Genomic DNA, 16,914 nt, shown 5'->3' on the forward strand with positions numbered 1-16,914 from the left:
CTCTCAAGTAGCTGGGATCACAGGTGCCCACCACCATTCCTGGCTAATTTTTGTATTTTTAGTAGAGATGGGGTTTCACCATGTTGGCCAGGCTGGTCTGGAATTCCTGACCTCAGCTGATCCACCCAACTCGGTCTCCCAAAGTGTCAAGTGTCAAGATTCTCTTAAACCCCAAGAAACAAACCAAAAAAAAAAAAAAAGGTGGCAGTTTTTTTTCTCTTCTGAGACAACGTCGTGCTGTCACCCAGGATGGAGTGCAGTGTTGGAATCTCAGCTCACTCAGCCTCAACCTCCCAGGCTCAAGCAATCCTCCCAACCTCTCGGCCTCCTGAGTAGCTGGGACCACCAGTGTGCACCACCAGGCCTGGCTAATTTTTGCATTCTTGTAGAGGCCAAGTCGGGGCAGGGGGTTTCACCATGTTGCCCGGGCTGGTGTCAAACTCCTGAGCTCAAGTCATCCTCCCACCTTGGCCTCCCAAAGCACTGGGATTAGAGGTATGAGCCACTGCACCCGGCCAAAAGAATAGGCAGTTTCCAAGTGCTCCTCAGTTTTTTCCAGTTAAGGAAAAAACACAGATATCACCCTAATTTCCCAAATTTCCTAGAGGAAAAACGGTAAAAGGAAAGAGACATACATACGGTTCAGAGCAGGGCTTGGAGTCAGAACTCTTGAGTGTCCGGGAGTGACTCCCACAGGAAGCTCTAATGATTCCCAGGGATGCTAAAGGAGCAGCCACACCTAAAACTCACCACGTTGCTATGAAAGGGGCCGGACACATTGGCTCATGCCTGTAATCCCAGAACTCTGGGAGGCCAACCTGGGAGGATCACTTGAGGCCAGGAGTTTAAGACCAGCCTGGGCAACACAGCCATACCCACATTACTACAAAAAATCAAAGTATCAGCCAGGCATGGTGGCGTATACCTGTGGTCCAAGCTCCTCGGGAAGCTAAGGTGAGAGGATCGCTTGAGCCAAGGAGTTTGAGGCTGCAGTGAGTTGTGATCATACCACTACACTCCAGCCTGGGCAACAGAGCAGACCCTGTCTCTAAAAAAAAGAAAAAAAGAAGAGAGGGAAGGAACTAGATCAACCCGCCTTCATACATCCTGAAAGACAGGCAGGAAGGCACCAAACGCCAGGAAAGTGTGGTCTTACCCCGACTTTCCGCAGTAGGTCTCCCACAATGTTGAGGGCTGATATCCGGGCCGCAGGTGTGAGGGGGGTCCCCCCGGTGGAGTCGTCCAGGCCTGGGTATGCAAAGGGAAGAGCATGTAACTCACCAACCTATAGTCATGTCTGTGCGTTAACATCTCTAGATCCAAAACCACAGGACGGGAGGGACGCTGATGCCTTTCCTCGGATCCCAAAAGCTACCCTATTTCTCTCTGTAGTTAACCGCATCACACACCCAAGGCCCATATGACAACCATTTTTTCAAGTCCTTGTGATGACTGCAACAAATACTTATTTTTACATGTTAGTCTTTAAAAAAAAAAAAAAAAAAATTTTTTTTTTTTTTTTTTTTTTTTTAGATGTTGTCTTGCTCTGTCCACCAGACTGGAGTGCAGTGATGTGATCTCAGCTCACTGCAACCTCCGCCACTCAGGTTCAAGTGATTCTCCTGCCTTGGCCTCTTGAGTAGCTGGGATTACAGCCATGTGCCACCACACCCGGCTAATTTTTGTATTTTTAGTAGAGACAGAGTTTCATCAGGTTGTCCAGGCTGGTCTCGAACTCCTGACCTCAAATGATCTGCCCGCCTTGGCCTCCAAAAGTGCTGGGATTACGAGCGTAAGCCACGATGCCTGGCCTTTTAAAAAATTTTTTTTAATAGACACAGGGTCTCACTATGTTGCCCAGGCTGATCATGAACTCCTGGTTTCAAGCGATCTTCCCACCTTGGCCACCCAAAGAGCTGGTATTTACAGGCATGAGCCACCGTGCCCCAGCCACGTTAGTCTTTTCAAACAAACTCAAAACAAATCCTTTTGAAATTGTAGAAAATCCATATAGTTAATTAACATAATGGCATCTGTGATAGATACAAGAACTATAGACAGGATGATCCAGCTTTACAAGGGTCCGGCTCTGCAGAGCCTCTCTTCTCCAAGTGGGGTCCATGCACCAGCAGCACATGAGAACTGTTAGAAATACAGAATCTCTCGGCCAGGCATGGTAGCTCATACATGTAATCCCAGTGCTTTCAGAGGCCAAGGCAGGTCAGTCAGCTGAGGTCAGGAGTTCAAGACCAGCCTGGCCAACATGGCAAAATCTTGTCTCTACTAAAAATACAAAATTAGCAGGGCATGGTAACAGGTGCCTGTAATCCCAGCTACTCGGGAGGCTGAGGCATGAGAATCGCTTGAATCCAGGAGGCAGAGGATGCAGTGAGCCAAGATCAATGCCACTGCACTCCAGCCTGGCCGACAGAGAAAGACTTTGTCTCAAAAAAAAAAAATTTCAGGCCCCACCCAAGACCCACTTCATCTGAGGTACATTCTACCAAGATCCGCAGGTAAGCTACATGCATATTAAAGTGTGGAAACATAGCCAGGCATGGAGTTGCATGCCTCTAGTCCCAGCTACTCAGGAGGCTGAGGCAGGAGGATCACTGGAGCCCAGGAGTTGGAGGCTGCAGTGAGCTATGATTGCACCACTGCACTCCAGCCTGGGCCACAGACCAAGACTGTGTCTCTAAAAAAAAAAAATGAAATAAAGTATGCAAAATGGCTCTAGACTGGGGTAAGGTACAGTGACTCATACCTGTAATACCACCACTTTCAGAGGCTGAGGCAGGCGGATCACCTGAGGTCAGGAGTTTGAGACCAACCCGGCCAACAAGGTGAAACCCCATCTCTACTAAAAATACAAGATTAGCCAGGCATGGTGGTGGGCACCTGTAATCCAAGCTTACTTGGGAGGCTGAGGCAAGAGAATCACTTGAACTCGGGAGGAGGGGGTTGCAGTGAGCCAAGATCGCACCACTGCACTCCAGCCTGGGCAACAGAGCAAAACTCCATCTCAACAAAACTAAACAAAAGGGCTCTGCACCGGGATTCTAGAAGTCTCACTGGTCTCTTCATGCCCAGGGGACAAGCTAAGGGATAAGGCAGTAGATGGTAGGGTAAGCCCTGGAGCCTGCCTGCCTGGGTCTGAAACCCAAACCATCTGCCATTCAATTGCTTCATGACTCTGCTTAACTCAGGGCCTCGCTTTCATCAAATGGGGACAGCACCTGCATCCTGGGCCCGAAGTGAAGGCTGCAGGGTGGCCATCACACACTCAGCACCCCTTAAATGTCTGTTATTAATATCTGCTGTAAAAGGCCTGATTGGAAGCTGTTGGCAGAGAGGCTGGGGTGAGAACTCAGATTTTTTTTTTCTGCCCACACAGCACAGGTTACACTGAGTCTAGCTCTCAGTGGATATGTATTACCAAACCCACAGAATGCTTTTTACTTTTTTGTATTTCATCAGTGACATTTCAAATTTGGGAGGTTTTATATTCAAAAAGAGGATTTTTGGCCAGATGCAGTGGCTCACACCTGTAATCCCAGCACTTTGGGATCAGCCGAGGTGGGCGGATCACTTGAGTCCAGGAATTTGATACCAGCCTGGGCGACATGGCAAGACCGTGTCTCCACCTAAAATACAAAAGTTAGCCAGGTGTGGTGGTACGTGCCTTTAGTCCCAGCTACTCCAGAGGATGAGGTGGGAGAATGACTTGAGCCCAGGATGCAGAGGTTGCAGTGAGCCAAGATCACGTCACTGCACTCCAGCCTGGGCAACAGAGTGAGATCCTGTCTCAAAAAAAAACCAACAAAAAAAGAGGATTTCTGGCTTTGAAGAATGGAAAAAGCTGCACATGAAGGACCATTCCTTGTAGCTGCAGAGTGGCAGCCACCCCTTCTGGGTGGGGTTTCCATTTCATCAGACTCCACTACTGCCTCACACCCACTCCTCACTGATCTCAATGCCCATCCCCAAGAACATCCCAGTCTACTCTCTGCTCAAAGCCTGAGAGGAAATCAGGCTCTAAGCCTGGTGCAAATCATCACACCCCCAGGATCCACCCCAGATTCTTACCCAGAAACGCTTTGTGAACCGAGAAAATCCTCCAATTCCTACTCCCCTTACCACGTCTGAAGCTCCCAGGTGTGTTTAAACTTGAGCTGGGTCCTCGGTGAGCGATGGGCGTGGACGGCACGGAGCCCGTGGCCTGCACAGCTGTGTCTGTCCTCTCAGCTTCCACTGAGCTGGGCATGGGGGTCCTGGGTTTCTCCTGCTTCTGCTGCACGGCCAGTTCCTGCCGCAAATCTGTGCCAGAAAAAGGATTCAGGAATTCAAGTCCTCAGCCAGGCGCAGTGGCTCATGTTTATAATGCCAGCACTTTGGGAGGCCAAGGCAGGTGGATCGTCTGAAGTCAGGAGTTCGAGACCAGCCTGACCAACATAGTGAAACCTCATCTCTATTGAAAATACAAAAATTAGCTCGGCATGGTGGCGGGCACCTGTAATCTCAGCTACTCAGGGGGATGAGGCACGAGAATCATTTGAACCTGGGAGGCCAGGGTGCCAGTGAGCTGAGATTGCTCCAGCGCACTCCAGTCTGGGTGACAAGAGCAAGACTCCGTCTCAAAAAACAAAGAGAGAATTTAAGTCCTTGCTTAGGGTTGGTGGGGTGCAGGGAGAGAGGTTCAACAGTAGATACCGGTCAGAAAAAAGACCTACTGGGGTGAAAGACTCCAGGTAGAAACCCCAAACAAAGGGAAACCCACAGGACCTTGCCTAGCAGACTTGGAACTCTACAGGATTTTTCTCTTGACTAACAAAATGGTTTCAGATTTTTAAAAAGCTGTGACAGTGACACACTAATGCTTTTATTATTGAAAAAACAATTCCAACATACCAGTGTATTTAGAATACTAAATCAAAGTATGCCCAGGAGCAGTGGCTCATGCCTGTAATCCCAGCACTTTGGGAGGCTGAGGTGTGAGAATCACATTAATCCAGGAGGTTGAGGCTGCAGTGAGCCATGATCATGCCACTTCAGCCTGGGCGAGACTGAGACCTCTGGCTCCAAAAAAAAAAAAAAAAAAAAAAAAGAAAAGAAAAGAAAAAAAAAAGAAAAGAAAAAGGCCAGATGCACTGGCTCATGCCTATAATCCCAGCACTCTGAGAGGTCGAGGTGGGAGGATTGCTTGAGGTCAGGAATTTTGAGGCCAACATGGCAAAACCCCATCTCTATTAAAAATACAAAAAATTAGCCATGCATGGTGGTGAGCACCTGTAGTCCCAGCTGCTTGGGAGGCTGAGGCAGGACAATCACTTGAGACTGGGGGACAAGCAGTGAGTGCAGTGAGCTGAGATCATGCCACTGCACTCCAGCCTGTGTGACAGAGCAAGACTGTCTCAAAAATAAATACAGTATGCTTTCCAGATTATCCCCAAACGCTCCTCCTCACTCATAATCACCATAACATGTGGGAGAGCTTTTCAACCATTGTTCTCTGAATTTTTTTTTTTTTTTTTTAAGATGGCGTTTCACTCTGTTGCCCAGGCTTAAGTGCAGTGGCACAGTCTCAGCTCAATGCAACCTCTGCCTCCCGGGTTCAAGTGATTCTCCTGCCTCAGTCTCCCAGGTAGCTGGCATTATAGGCATGCACCACCACACCTGGCTAATTTTTGTATTTTTAGTAGAGACAGAGTTTCACCATGTTGTCCAGGCTGGTCTCGAACTCCTGACCTCAGGTGATCCACCCACCTTGGCCTCCCAAAGTGCTGGGATAACAGGCGTGAGCCACTGCGCCCGGCCGTTCTCTCCATTTTCAAACATAAACTTTATACATATGTATGTATCTACTGAGCATAAAACAAGAAAATTTTTTATTAAGCATTACTGGAAACATACAATATGTTGTCCTGTGTATGACTTACTCCCCACTTCAGTGTTATGTCTTGGCAATGTTTTTTGTTTGAGAGACAGGGTCTGACTCAGTCACCCAGGCTGGGGTGCAGTGGCACAATCATAGCTCAATGTAACCTTGAGCTCCTGGGCTCAAGTCATCCTCCCACTTCAGCCTCCTAAGTAGCTGGGACTATAGGCATATGCCACCAGGCCTAGCTAGTTTTTACACTTTTCATTTTTGTAGAGATGGGGTCTCACTACATTGTCCAGGCTCATCTTGAACTCCTAGGCTCAAGCAATCCTCTTGCATCCGTCTCTCAAAGCACTGAGATTACAGGCATCAGCCACCATGCCTAGCCTTGGCAATCTTTCTACCACAACATTTCTATCTATTGTTCATTTTAACCATTAACGTTTCACAAAATAAATCTATGTACTTCATTTAACCACTTCATTACTGATGGGCATCTAGAAACAACTACTTTATTAAACTTAAGAATTTTTACTTTTTATCCCCCACCTACTGGTTACACATTAGAAAGCAAATCAACGTTATAAATAATTAATTGGGCCAGTAACAGTGACTTACCCCTATAATCCCAGCACTTTGGGAGGCCGAGGCAGGCAGATCACCTGGGGTCAGGAGTTCAAGACCAGCCTGGCTAACATGGTGAAACCCCATCTCTATTAAAAATATAAAAGTTAGCCAGGCATGGTGGCACACACCTGTAGTCCCAGCTACTCAGGAGGCTGAAGCAGGAGAATCGCTGAACCTGGGAGGCAGAGGTTGCAGTGAGCAGAGATAGCACCACTGCACTCTAGCCTGGACAACAGAGCAAGACGCTATCTCAAAAAAAAAAAAAAAAAAAAGGTAAAAACAACTTGGACAATCCACTAATGAATGTCTTTTTTTTTTTTTTTTTTTGAGACAAGAGTCTCACTCTGTCACCCAGGCTGGAGTGCAATGGTGTAATTTTGGCTCACTGCAACCTCCACCTCCCAGGTTCAAGCAATTCTCATGCCTCAGCCTCCTGAGCAGCTGGGATTACAGGCACCCACCACCATGCCCTAATGTTTTCTATTTTTAGTAGAGATGGGGTTTCTCTATGTTGTCCGGGCTGGTCTCGAACTGAGCTCAGGTGATCCGCCTGCCTCAGCCTCCCAAAGTGCTGGGATTACAGGTGTGAACCACTGTGCCTGGCCAAATGCCTCATTACAGTTTCAACATTCTACCTCTGGAAGTGCCAACTGCCAAAGAGCAAATGCTAATGAGGTTTCAAAGTTTTAGCCAAATATATTGGTTGCCATCAAGTCACAAAAATAATAGACTAGCTGGCAATTCCACCAGAAATTTCTCCCCACAGCATCTTTTCTTAAGAGACAGGGTCTCATTCTGTCACCCAGGCTGGAGTGCACTGGTGCCATCATAGCTCACTGCAGACTCCACCTCCTGGGCTCAAGCAATCATCCCACCTTGGCTTCCTGAGTAGCTGGGATTACAGGCACATGCCATCACACCCAGCTAATCTTTAAATGTTTTTGTAAAGATGGAGTCCCACTATGCTGCCCAGGCTGGTCTCGAACTCCTGGGCTCAAGAGATCCTCGGCCTCCCAAAGTGCTGAGATTACAGATGTGAGCCACTGTGCCAGATCTCCCCACAAAACTCCTCTGTTCCTACTGAGCATCAGGGTAGTTTGCTGTGTTTGTGAATTACAGACCAGGAAGCATCCTTCTGGAAATAAATTCTGCTGCCCAGAGGCAGAACCCAATACAAGGACTTCATCTGTGAACCCCAAAGCTATTTCTCTAAATACCCATAAGGGGCCCTTACAGGGCTGGATGTTCTCAGCTCCAGCCAGGGCCCAAGGCAAGAGTCTGCCCAGTACAGTCCCACACCCTCTGATTAGACAGCCTGGGTGCAGAGCAGGGTACGGGGTCCCTGTAAAGATAATGCTGGGAGAGCTTGTGGGACAAGATGTTGCTCAGGTAGGGACAGGGGACCATGCTGGTGAAGACACCAAGGCCTCCTGACCTCTGGCTTCATCCTTCAGTCTCTGAACAGATTCCAGGAGATTCTCTTTTTCATCAAGTTCACTTTCCAGGAAGGCATTTCTTTCAATGGCCTGATTCAAGCGCTGCTCAAAGTCTTCGAGAGACATGATCGTGGCGCTGGGGAAGAGAAAAGCAGAGTTACCCAAGACGACAAACCGCAGCATCCCTCCAGCGCCGTGGATCCAGGAGGTGTGAAGGGTCAGACACACCTGGGCACAAGTCCCAGCCCCAAACTTCCTAGATGCCACAGAGCGGGCCAAGTCCCTTAACCTCCTGGGGCATGGGCTCTTCACCCGCAGAATGGGACTCATCATAGCTCATGGGGTGCACGAGGCTGTCATGAGGATTAAATAAGATGCTACCCACATAGCACTCAGCAATAAGCCAAAGCCCTATCAGGACTGCATGTGGCATTTGGTGGTTTGAGAAGAGCAGTAAGCTCTATCTTCTCCTGCAAGCTCACAATGCCAACCAGCATTAAAAATAACCTAATATGACTGGGCATGGTGGCTCATGCCCGTAATCCCAGCACTTTGGGAGGCCGAGGCAGGTGGATGACCTGAGATCAGGAGTTCAAGACCAGCCTGGCCAGCTTGGGCAAATGGCAAAATCCTGTCTCTACTAGAAATACAAAAATTAGCCAGTGGTAGTGTAATCCCAGCTACTTGGGAGGCTGAGGTGGGAGAACTGCCAGGAAGCAGAGGTTGTAGTGAGCCGAGATTGCGCCACTCCAGCCTAGACAACAAAGTGAGACTCCGTCTGAAAATAATAATAACCTAATAAACACATATAATAACATGATTTTTTAAGACACAGGGTTTTGCTGTGTCTCTCAGGCCGAAGTGCAGTGGTACAATCACAGCTCACTGCAATCTCAAACTCTTGGGCTCAAGCGATCCTCCCGCCTCAGCCTCCTGAGTTACTGAGATTACAGGCATAAGGCATTGTGCCGGGCATAAGATGCATTTAAGCAGGTAGAAGAGATCATATTTAACCTCTCAGTGGAAGTTCAAAATGCCCAGTACCAGCCCAGCTGCGCTGCTCACAACCCCTTCTTGTGAAGGGCATCGACACTGTGGTAAAGGCACTGCCAAGTACTATAAGAAAACAATCTGTTTTAATTCTGGGAAAACCACTTTCTCTGCACCTCAGTTTTCTCTCATGCAAAGCAAGGGTAGTAATAGTACCTTCATGCAGGGTTGTGGTGGGGGAGGGGTGGCAAGAAGTCATACAGGCCGGGCACGGTGGCTCACGCCTGTAATCCCAGCACTTTGGGGGGGCGAGGCGGGCAGATCACTTGAGGTCAGGAGTTCAAGACCAGCCTGGCCAACGTGGTGAAACCTCATCTCTATTAAAAATACAAAAATTAGCAGGGCATGATGGTGCACACATGTAGTCCCAGCTGCTCGGGAGGGTGAGGCAGGAGAATCGCTGGAACCCAGAAGGTGAATGTGGCAGTGAGCCGAGATCATGCCACTGCACTCCAGCTTGGGCAACAGAGTGAGAATGTTTCCCAAAAATAAAAAAATTTCCTACAGGAAGCACACAACAGATGTTTTACACATAAGCACACATCTATAAATGTCAGCAATTTTTATTATTGACCCTGTGTCTGTCCCCAGACCTTACACATCCTGCTAACTGTATCCCACAGTGGTTAGAAGCACGTGTTTGGAGAGGAACCCAGGAGTTAACACCCAGCTCCTCCTCTACCTAGAACTCACTGAGTATCATTGGGGAACTTGATCTTCTTCATCCTCAGTTCCTTCAATCACCAAATTAATAACTGCACTGATTAATGGCTGCATCAGTTCATTTAGTCAATATATTCTACCATGTTTAGATGGAGTCATACAAGTACCTACCCTCACAGGGTCTTTAGAAGTAGCGGATGGGATAAAGTTACCACAGTACCGATTAAAAACAACAAAGGGACAGGCACAGTGGTTCATGCCTATAATCCCAGCACTTTGGGAGGCCGAGGTGGGACGACCGCTTGAGGCCCAGGGTTCAAGACCAGCCTGGGTAATATAGACAGACCGTGTCTCTACAAAAAGTAAAAAAATTAGCCATGCATGATGCGTGCCTGTAGTCCCAGCTACTCGGAGGCTGAGGTAGGAGGATGCTTGAGCCCAGGAATTCAAGAGTACAGTAAGCCATGACTATGCCACTGCACTCCAGCCTGGGTAACAGTGCCAGACCCTGTCTCGAAAAACAAAAACAAAAAACACACTACTACCAACAACAAAGGGATAATACTTTGGAGTACAATACCAGAAACAGTTAAAACAACCCTAAGGTTGACATATCAAACAAAAAAGATAAAATAGTCACATAATATGTAGAGTACAGAATGCTTGCAGAAATGCAGACATACTGAGTATATAAAGAGGAAGACCCAATATCATGCAGAAATTAATTCTCCACAAGTTAAACTGATAAATTTAACACCGTCTTAATAGGTTCCTACTGGGGGAATAAATTGCACGAATGTGAAAGATCTTGTGACAATGAAACAAGAATGATCAGAAGAACTCTGTAAAAGAGATCAGGGAACTAGCTCTACCAGAGTCAGAACACACTACTATAAAGCCTCAACAATGAAGAATCGTATGCTACTGGTTGTAAGAACAAAGAAATCAAAGGTCCAGAAATAGACAAGAGTTTAATTTATAATAAAGGTGGCATCACAGGTCCTTGGTAAAAAGATAGCAGGTTCAGTTCTAGTTTTAGGGACCACTGGCTACCTACCAGGAAAAAATTATTAGATTCGTACCTCATACTGTACCCTAACACAAACCCCGACTGAATCGGAAATTTTAACAAACTCATTATTTGGTCAAAATCTAGTTTGCTTCTGGAATGCTAGGGAACTGGGAACCAGCTTCAGTGGCTTTTTTTTTTTTTTAGATGGAGTTTCACTCTTGTCACCCAGGCTGGCGTGCAATGGTGCTCACCCAGGCGGAGTGCAACCTCCGCCTCCCAGGTTCAAATGATTCTTCTGCCTCAGCCTCCCAAGTAGCTGGGATTACAGGCACGTGCCACCACATCCTGCTAATTTTTGTATTTTTAGTAGAGACAGCATCCCACCATGTCGGCCACGCTGGTCTCGAACTCCCGACCTCAGGTGATGTACCCACTTCTGCCTCCCAAAGTGCTGGGACTATAGGTGTGGGCCACCACGCCTGGCCCTTCAGTGGCATTTCTGAATTTCCCTGCAACTTCGACACCCTGGGTTTAAGTCATCCTTTCACCCTCCTTTTTTTTTTTTTTTTTTTTTTTGAGATGAAGTCTCACTCTGTTGCCGAGGCTGGAGCACAACGGCACCATCTCAGCTCATTGCAACCTCCGCCTCTCGGGTTCAAGCGATTCTCCTGCCTCAGCCTGTCGAGTAGCTGGGATTACAGGTGCCTGCCACCATGGCTGGCTGATTTTTGCATTTTTAGTAGAGACAGGGTTCCACCATCTTTGTCAGGCTGGTCTCCAACTCCTAACCTCAGGTGATCCGCCTGCCTCGGCCTCCTACAGTGCTGGGATTACAGGCGTGAGCTAATGTGCCCGGCGATTCTTTCACCTTCTTACCTCAACCTCCCGAGTAGTTGTGACTACAGGCACAAACTACCATACCCGGCTAGTTTTTGTATTTGTTTCTAGAGATGGGAGTCTATGTTGCCCAGGATGGTCTCAAACTCCTAGGCTCAAGCAATCCTCAAGCCTCGGCCTCCCAAAGTACTAAGATGACAGATGACAGGCGTGAGCTATCTCACCTGGCGTATTTTACTTTGAAATAAAGGTCAGCATGCTAGTTGTAACTGGAGTGAAAATTGCTTTATGTATTTTATATGGTGAAATTCTGTCAACTAACGTATAAAAGCATATTTAGTGCCTGTAATCCCAGCACTTTGGGAGGCTGAGGCAGGTGGATCACAAAGTCAGGAGATCGAGACCATCTTGGCTAACACGGTGAGACCCCATCTCTACTAAAAATACAAAAAAATTAGCCGGGCGTGGTAGCGGGTGCCTGTTGTCTCAGGTACTCAGGAGGCTGAGGCAGGAGAATGGAGTGAACCTGGGAGGCGGAGCTTGCAGTGAGCCAAGATTGTACCAATGCACTCCAGCCTGGGCAACAGAGCTAGACTCTGTCTTAAAAAAAAAAAACAAAACAGCATATTTAGTATAACAGCAAAATATTGCAATAATTTGTGACTATGAAAGCTGTTAATTTCATGTAGTTATTGAGAACCTGAAAATACTTAAATAGGGAAACAGATTTTCAGTAAATATAAATATTAAGAGATACACTGGTTAGATAACTGAGAACATATCCTTTTTGAGCCAAAAAATCTTTAAAACTCCATGGAATTAGCTGGGCACAGTGGCTCATGCCTGTAATCCCAACACTTTGGCAATGGGAAGATTGTTTTGAGTCCAAGAGTTTGAGACCAGCCTGGGAAACACAGTGTGACCCCATCTCTTTAAAAAAAAATTTTAAGTTGGATTGGGTGTGAGAACTAACGGCTATACTCCCAGCACTTTGGGAGGCCGAGGCGGGTGGATCGCTTGAGGTCAGGACCATGGTGAGACCCCCATCTCTAAGAAAAATAGAAAAATTAGCCGGGCATAATGGCGCATGCATGTAGTCCCAGCTACTTGAGAGGCTGAGGCAGGAAAATCGCTTGAACCTGGGAGGCAGAGGCTGCAGTGAGCTGAGATCACACCACTGCACTCCAGCCTGGGCTACAGAGCGAGACTGTGTCTCAAAAATACGTAAATAAAATAAAATGAAAAATCTATGAAAAGAGTAAAACTAGATTAAATCTATTTGAATTTTTGTAAAACTTTTTGGCATCTTAGTACTCATATGAAACAAAGTAACCTTTAGGAAATGTATTTAATTTTTAGTTACTTCCAATTAGGTCCTGCACACTTTTCAAGGTTATTCTTATACAAAGTGCCTCTCCTCAGTTAAAACTGAGTAGTTTCGCTTTAGGGACGTATAGAAGAAAGACCATGAGAGCAATCAAACAGCTGATGGTGCTGAGAAACGCTCGTTCTTGGAGAAGACTGTCAAACGTTCTAAATATAACTATTAAACTTGCACTAAATTGTAACATTTTCAAGTCTTTAAAATAAAGCTTTGCAGCCTGGGCAACATGGAGAAACTCGGTCTTTACAAAGAATACCCACAAATTAGCCAGTCATGGTGGCACACGACTATAGTCCCAGCTACTGGGGAGGCTGAGGTGATCATGCCACTGCACTCCAGCAGGGGCGACAGAGAGAGACCTTGTCTCAAAACATAAATACATAAAACTTTGGTGCCCTAGAACTTTATTGATTCTATAATGGTGAACTGGGCTTCTACTTCCTCTGATTTTTAACACTAAACTATTCAGCATTTGGCCAAATTGTATTAACGAGAACAATGCATGTTTAGTACAAAAATAAAAATAGAAAAGGAAGAAAAAACAAAAATACTACAAGAAAACACAGGATAATTGCTTTATAAACCTTGGAGTGCACAAGGCCCTTCTAACTATGACTAATAAATCTGACTACAAAAAATTCAAATACCAGCCTGGCCAACATGGTGAAACCCCATCTCTGCTAAAAATACAAAAATTAGCCAGGCGTGGCGGTGGGTGCCTGTAATCTCAGCTACTCGGGAGGCTGAGGCAGGAGAATCGCTTGAGCCTGGAAGGCGGACGTTACAGTGAGCTGAGATCGTGCACGTGCACTCCAGCCTGGGCCATAGGGCAAGACTCTGACTCAAAACAAAACAAATCAATAACTCTGTACAATAAAATATACATCAGACAGAGCTGGAAACAAATGACAAACTCCCAATACTGTCCATTCATGTCACAGACAAAGATATAAAAATCTCCTAGAAATCGTGGGGGAAAAAAACAACGAACAACCCAATTTTAAAATATGCCAAAGGCTGGGCACAGTGGCTCACGCCTATAATCCCAGCACTTTGGGAGGCCGAGGTGGGCAGATCATCTGAGGTCAGGAGTTCAAGATCAGCCTGACCAACATGGCGAAACCTCATCTCTACTAAAAATACAAAATTACCTGGGCGTGGTGGTGCATGCCTGTAATCCTAGCTACTGGGAAGGCTCAGGCAGGAGAATCGCTTGAACTTGGGAGGCGGAGGTTGCGGTGAGCTGAAATCGTGCCACAGCACTCCAGCCTGGGCAACAAGAGCAAAAGTCCGTCTCAAAAAAAAACAAAAACAAAAACAAAAACAAATAAAAATAGGCCAAAGTCAGCTGGAAATGGTGGCTCATGCCTGTAATCCCAGCACTTGGGGAGGCCAAGGCGGGCAGATCATCTGAGGTCAGGAGTTCAAGATCAGCCTCACCAACATAGTGAAACCCCTTCTCTACTAAAAATACAAAAATTAGCCATGCATGGTGGCAGGCACCTGTAATCCCAGCTACTCGGGAGGCTGATACAGGAGAATTGCTTGAACCCAGGAGGCGGAGGTTGTAGTGAGCTAAGATCACGCCACTGCACTCCAGCCTGGGCGACACAGCAATACTCCATCTCAAAAAAATAAAGGCTAGCCGGGCGCAGTGGCTCACACCTGTAATCCCAGCACTTTGGGAGGCCGAGGCGGGCGGATCACGAGGTCAGGAGTTTGAGGCCAGCCTGACCAACATGGTGAAACCTCACCTCTACTAAAAATACAAAAATTAGCTGGGCGTGGTGGCACCCACCTGTAATCCCAGCTACTCAAGAGGGTGAGGCAGGAGAATTGCTTGAACCTGGGAGGCAGATGTTGCAGTGAACCACGATCACGCCACTGCACCCTAGCCTGGGTGACAGAGTGAGACTCAGTCTAAAGAAAAAAAAAATATATATATATACACACACATATATACACACACACACATATATACACATACATATACACACACATATACATACATATACACACACACATATATATATGCACACCAAGATCAAGAGAGTTCCTGAAGAAGGAAGTCAAACAGCTCTTAAGCACATGACAATGAACTCAGAAATGCACTTATTTCTCACCTTTTCAATTAGCAGAAGTCCAAAGTTTGAAAACCACTCTTTTAGTGAAGCAATTTGGAAAACAGGGACTCATATACATAGCTATTGAGAATGCAAACTTGTACAACCATATAAATAACTAAGCAATATCTATCAAAATGACACATGCATATATCCTCTGACCTAGCAATTTCACTTCTGGGAATTTAGCCTACAGATATCCATCGTGCAAGGCTGTTCACTACCGCAACGCTTATCACTGCAAAAGAACAGAAATACAACAGATATCCATCCATAGGGGACTAAATTACTATGGTATTATTCAATACCAACCATACAATAGAATACTATGTATTTGGGAAAAAAAACAAAAACAAAAACAAAGAATGTTCTGTCCTAATAAGAAACAATCTTCAAGCTCTATTGTTATGTGAAAAAGCAAGATGTACAACAGCGTGTGTAGAATGCTCTTCTGAGGAAGAAAAAAAAGTGGGGGGGGGTGATGTCTTTTTATTTGCTTGAATTATTAAAGAAACGCCTACCCCTTTGTATATTATTTTTGAACCATGTGGATGTAATACTACCTCTTTGGGTAGACTGCGTAATTGGCCCTGATTCTTCACCCCTCCCTGTGTCCACACCCTTGCCATGGCCCCATTGTGGGTAGAAAGTACTTTCCCACCCTCTGACTTCGCTTGGTCATTTGACTTGCTTTGATCAATGATATAGGGGTGGAAATGATGGTATGCCAGTGGCTTGCCAGAAATCAGAATGTGGCTTTACATATGAAATCTATAGTATCTTATGCTATTGTATGTGAAGCCAGAGTAATCAAGTCATCAAGTCATGACGGTACTGGGATCATAATTCACAAATTGTACACTGGATGAAAATAGAGAATCCAGAATTAGATCCCAGAATATATGTGAGTTTAACATGAGAGCTCAGTTCAATTTAGTGGAAAAAGACTGTTTGGCTGGGCTTGGTCACTCACACCTGTAATCCCAGCACTTCGGGAGGCCAAGGCAGGCAGACCAAGCCCAGGACTTTGAGACCAGCCTGTGCAACATGGAGAAACCCTGTATCTACAAAAAATACACAAATTAGCCAGGTGTGGTGGCACATGCCTATAGTCCCAGCTACCCAGGAGGCTGAGGTGGGAGAATCACTTGCCCCAGGAGGTCAAGGCTCCAGTGAGCTGTAACTGCACCATGGCACTCTACTCTGGGCAATGGAGTGAGACCCAGTCTCAAAAAAAAAAAGGCAGTGTTTAATAGTGCTGGCACAACTGGGCTATCCACCTAAATAAAATTAAACTTGTATCTTATACTAGATACAAAAATAAATTTACTGCAGACTAAGGAATAAGGATACAAAAAATTAAACAATTAAAAAATATTGCAAAAAAAAAAAACAAAAACACATCAACAATCAAGAACCAAGGAGACTTCCCTGGTGAAGTCTGCAAACCTAGAAGGTATTTAAAAAAAGACATAACTGATGACCTAAAAATGAAAAATATATGTATAAAAAATTTTTTTTCAAAAGAGAAAAAAGGAAATATTTGTATGGAAAATGATACAATAGACAAAGTCAACAAACAAAAGATTACTATGAAAAAATTATTTTCAATGCAAGAGAAAAGATTAGTAATAAAAATACACAAAGGGCCAGGCACAGTGGCTCATGCCTGTAATCTCAGCTTTGGGAAGCTGAGGCAGGTGGATCACTTGAGGTCAGGAGTTCGAGACCAGCCTCTCCAACATGGAAAAACTCCTTCTCTACTAAAAATACAAAAATTAGCCAGGCACGGTGGGGGGTGCCTGTTATCCCAGCTACTTGGGAGGCTGAGGCAGGAGAATCACTTGAAGCAGGAAGGCAGTGGTTGCAGTGACCTGAGATCACACCACTGAACTCCAGCTCCA

The 16,914-nt window shown here is 45.9% G+C and overlaps 1 protein-coding gene across 14 annotated transcripts in view; it reads right to left on the minus strand.

The window, feature by feature from the left end:
• Positions 1–16,914, minus strand: part of NDE1 (nudE neurodevelopment protein 1) — a 92,347-nt gene that overhangs the window by 38,689 nt on the left and 36,744 nt on the right. For all 14 annotated transcript variants that reach the window (XR_010124301.1, XR_010124302.1, XM_063654354.1 and 11 more), the window contains exons 5-7: positions 7,941–8,077; positions 4,138–4,317; positions 1,157–1,248 (exon numbers count right to left, since the gene is read on the minus strand). Coding sequence is in view for 12 of the 14 variants with exons in the window: in XM_063654354.1 (XP_063510424.1) it covers positions 1,157–1,248; positions 4,138–4,317; positions 7,941–8,077 (409 nt within the window). In the remaining 2 variants the exon portion in view is untranslated. The remainder of the gene's footprint in view (positions 1–1,156; positions 1,249–4,137; positions 4,318–7,940; positions 8,078–16,914) is intronic.

The sequence above is a fragment of the Pongo pygmaeus genome, chromosome 18 (genome assembly GCF_028885625.2).
Source record: "Pongo pygmaeus isolate AG05252 chromosome 18, NHGRI_mPonPyg2-v2.0_pri, whole genome shotgun sequence".
Classification (NCBI taxonomy): domain Eukaryota; kingdom Metazoa; phylum Chordata; class Mammalia; order Primates; family Hominidae; genus Pongo; species Pongo pygmaeus.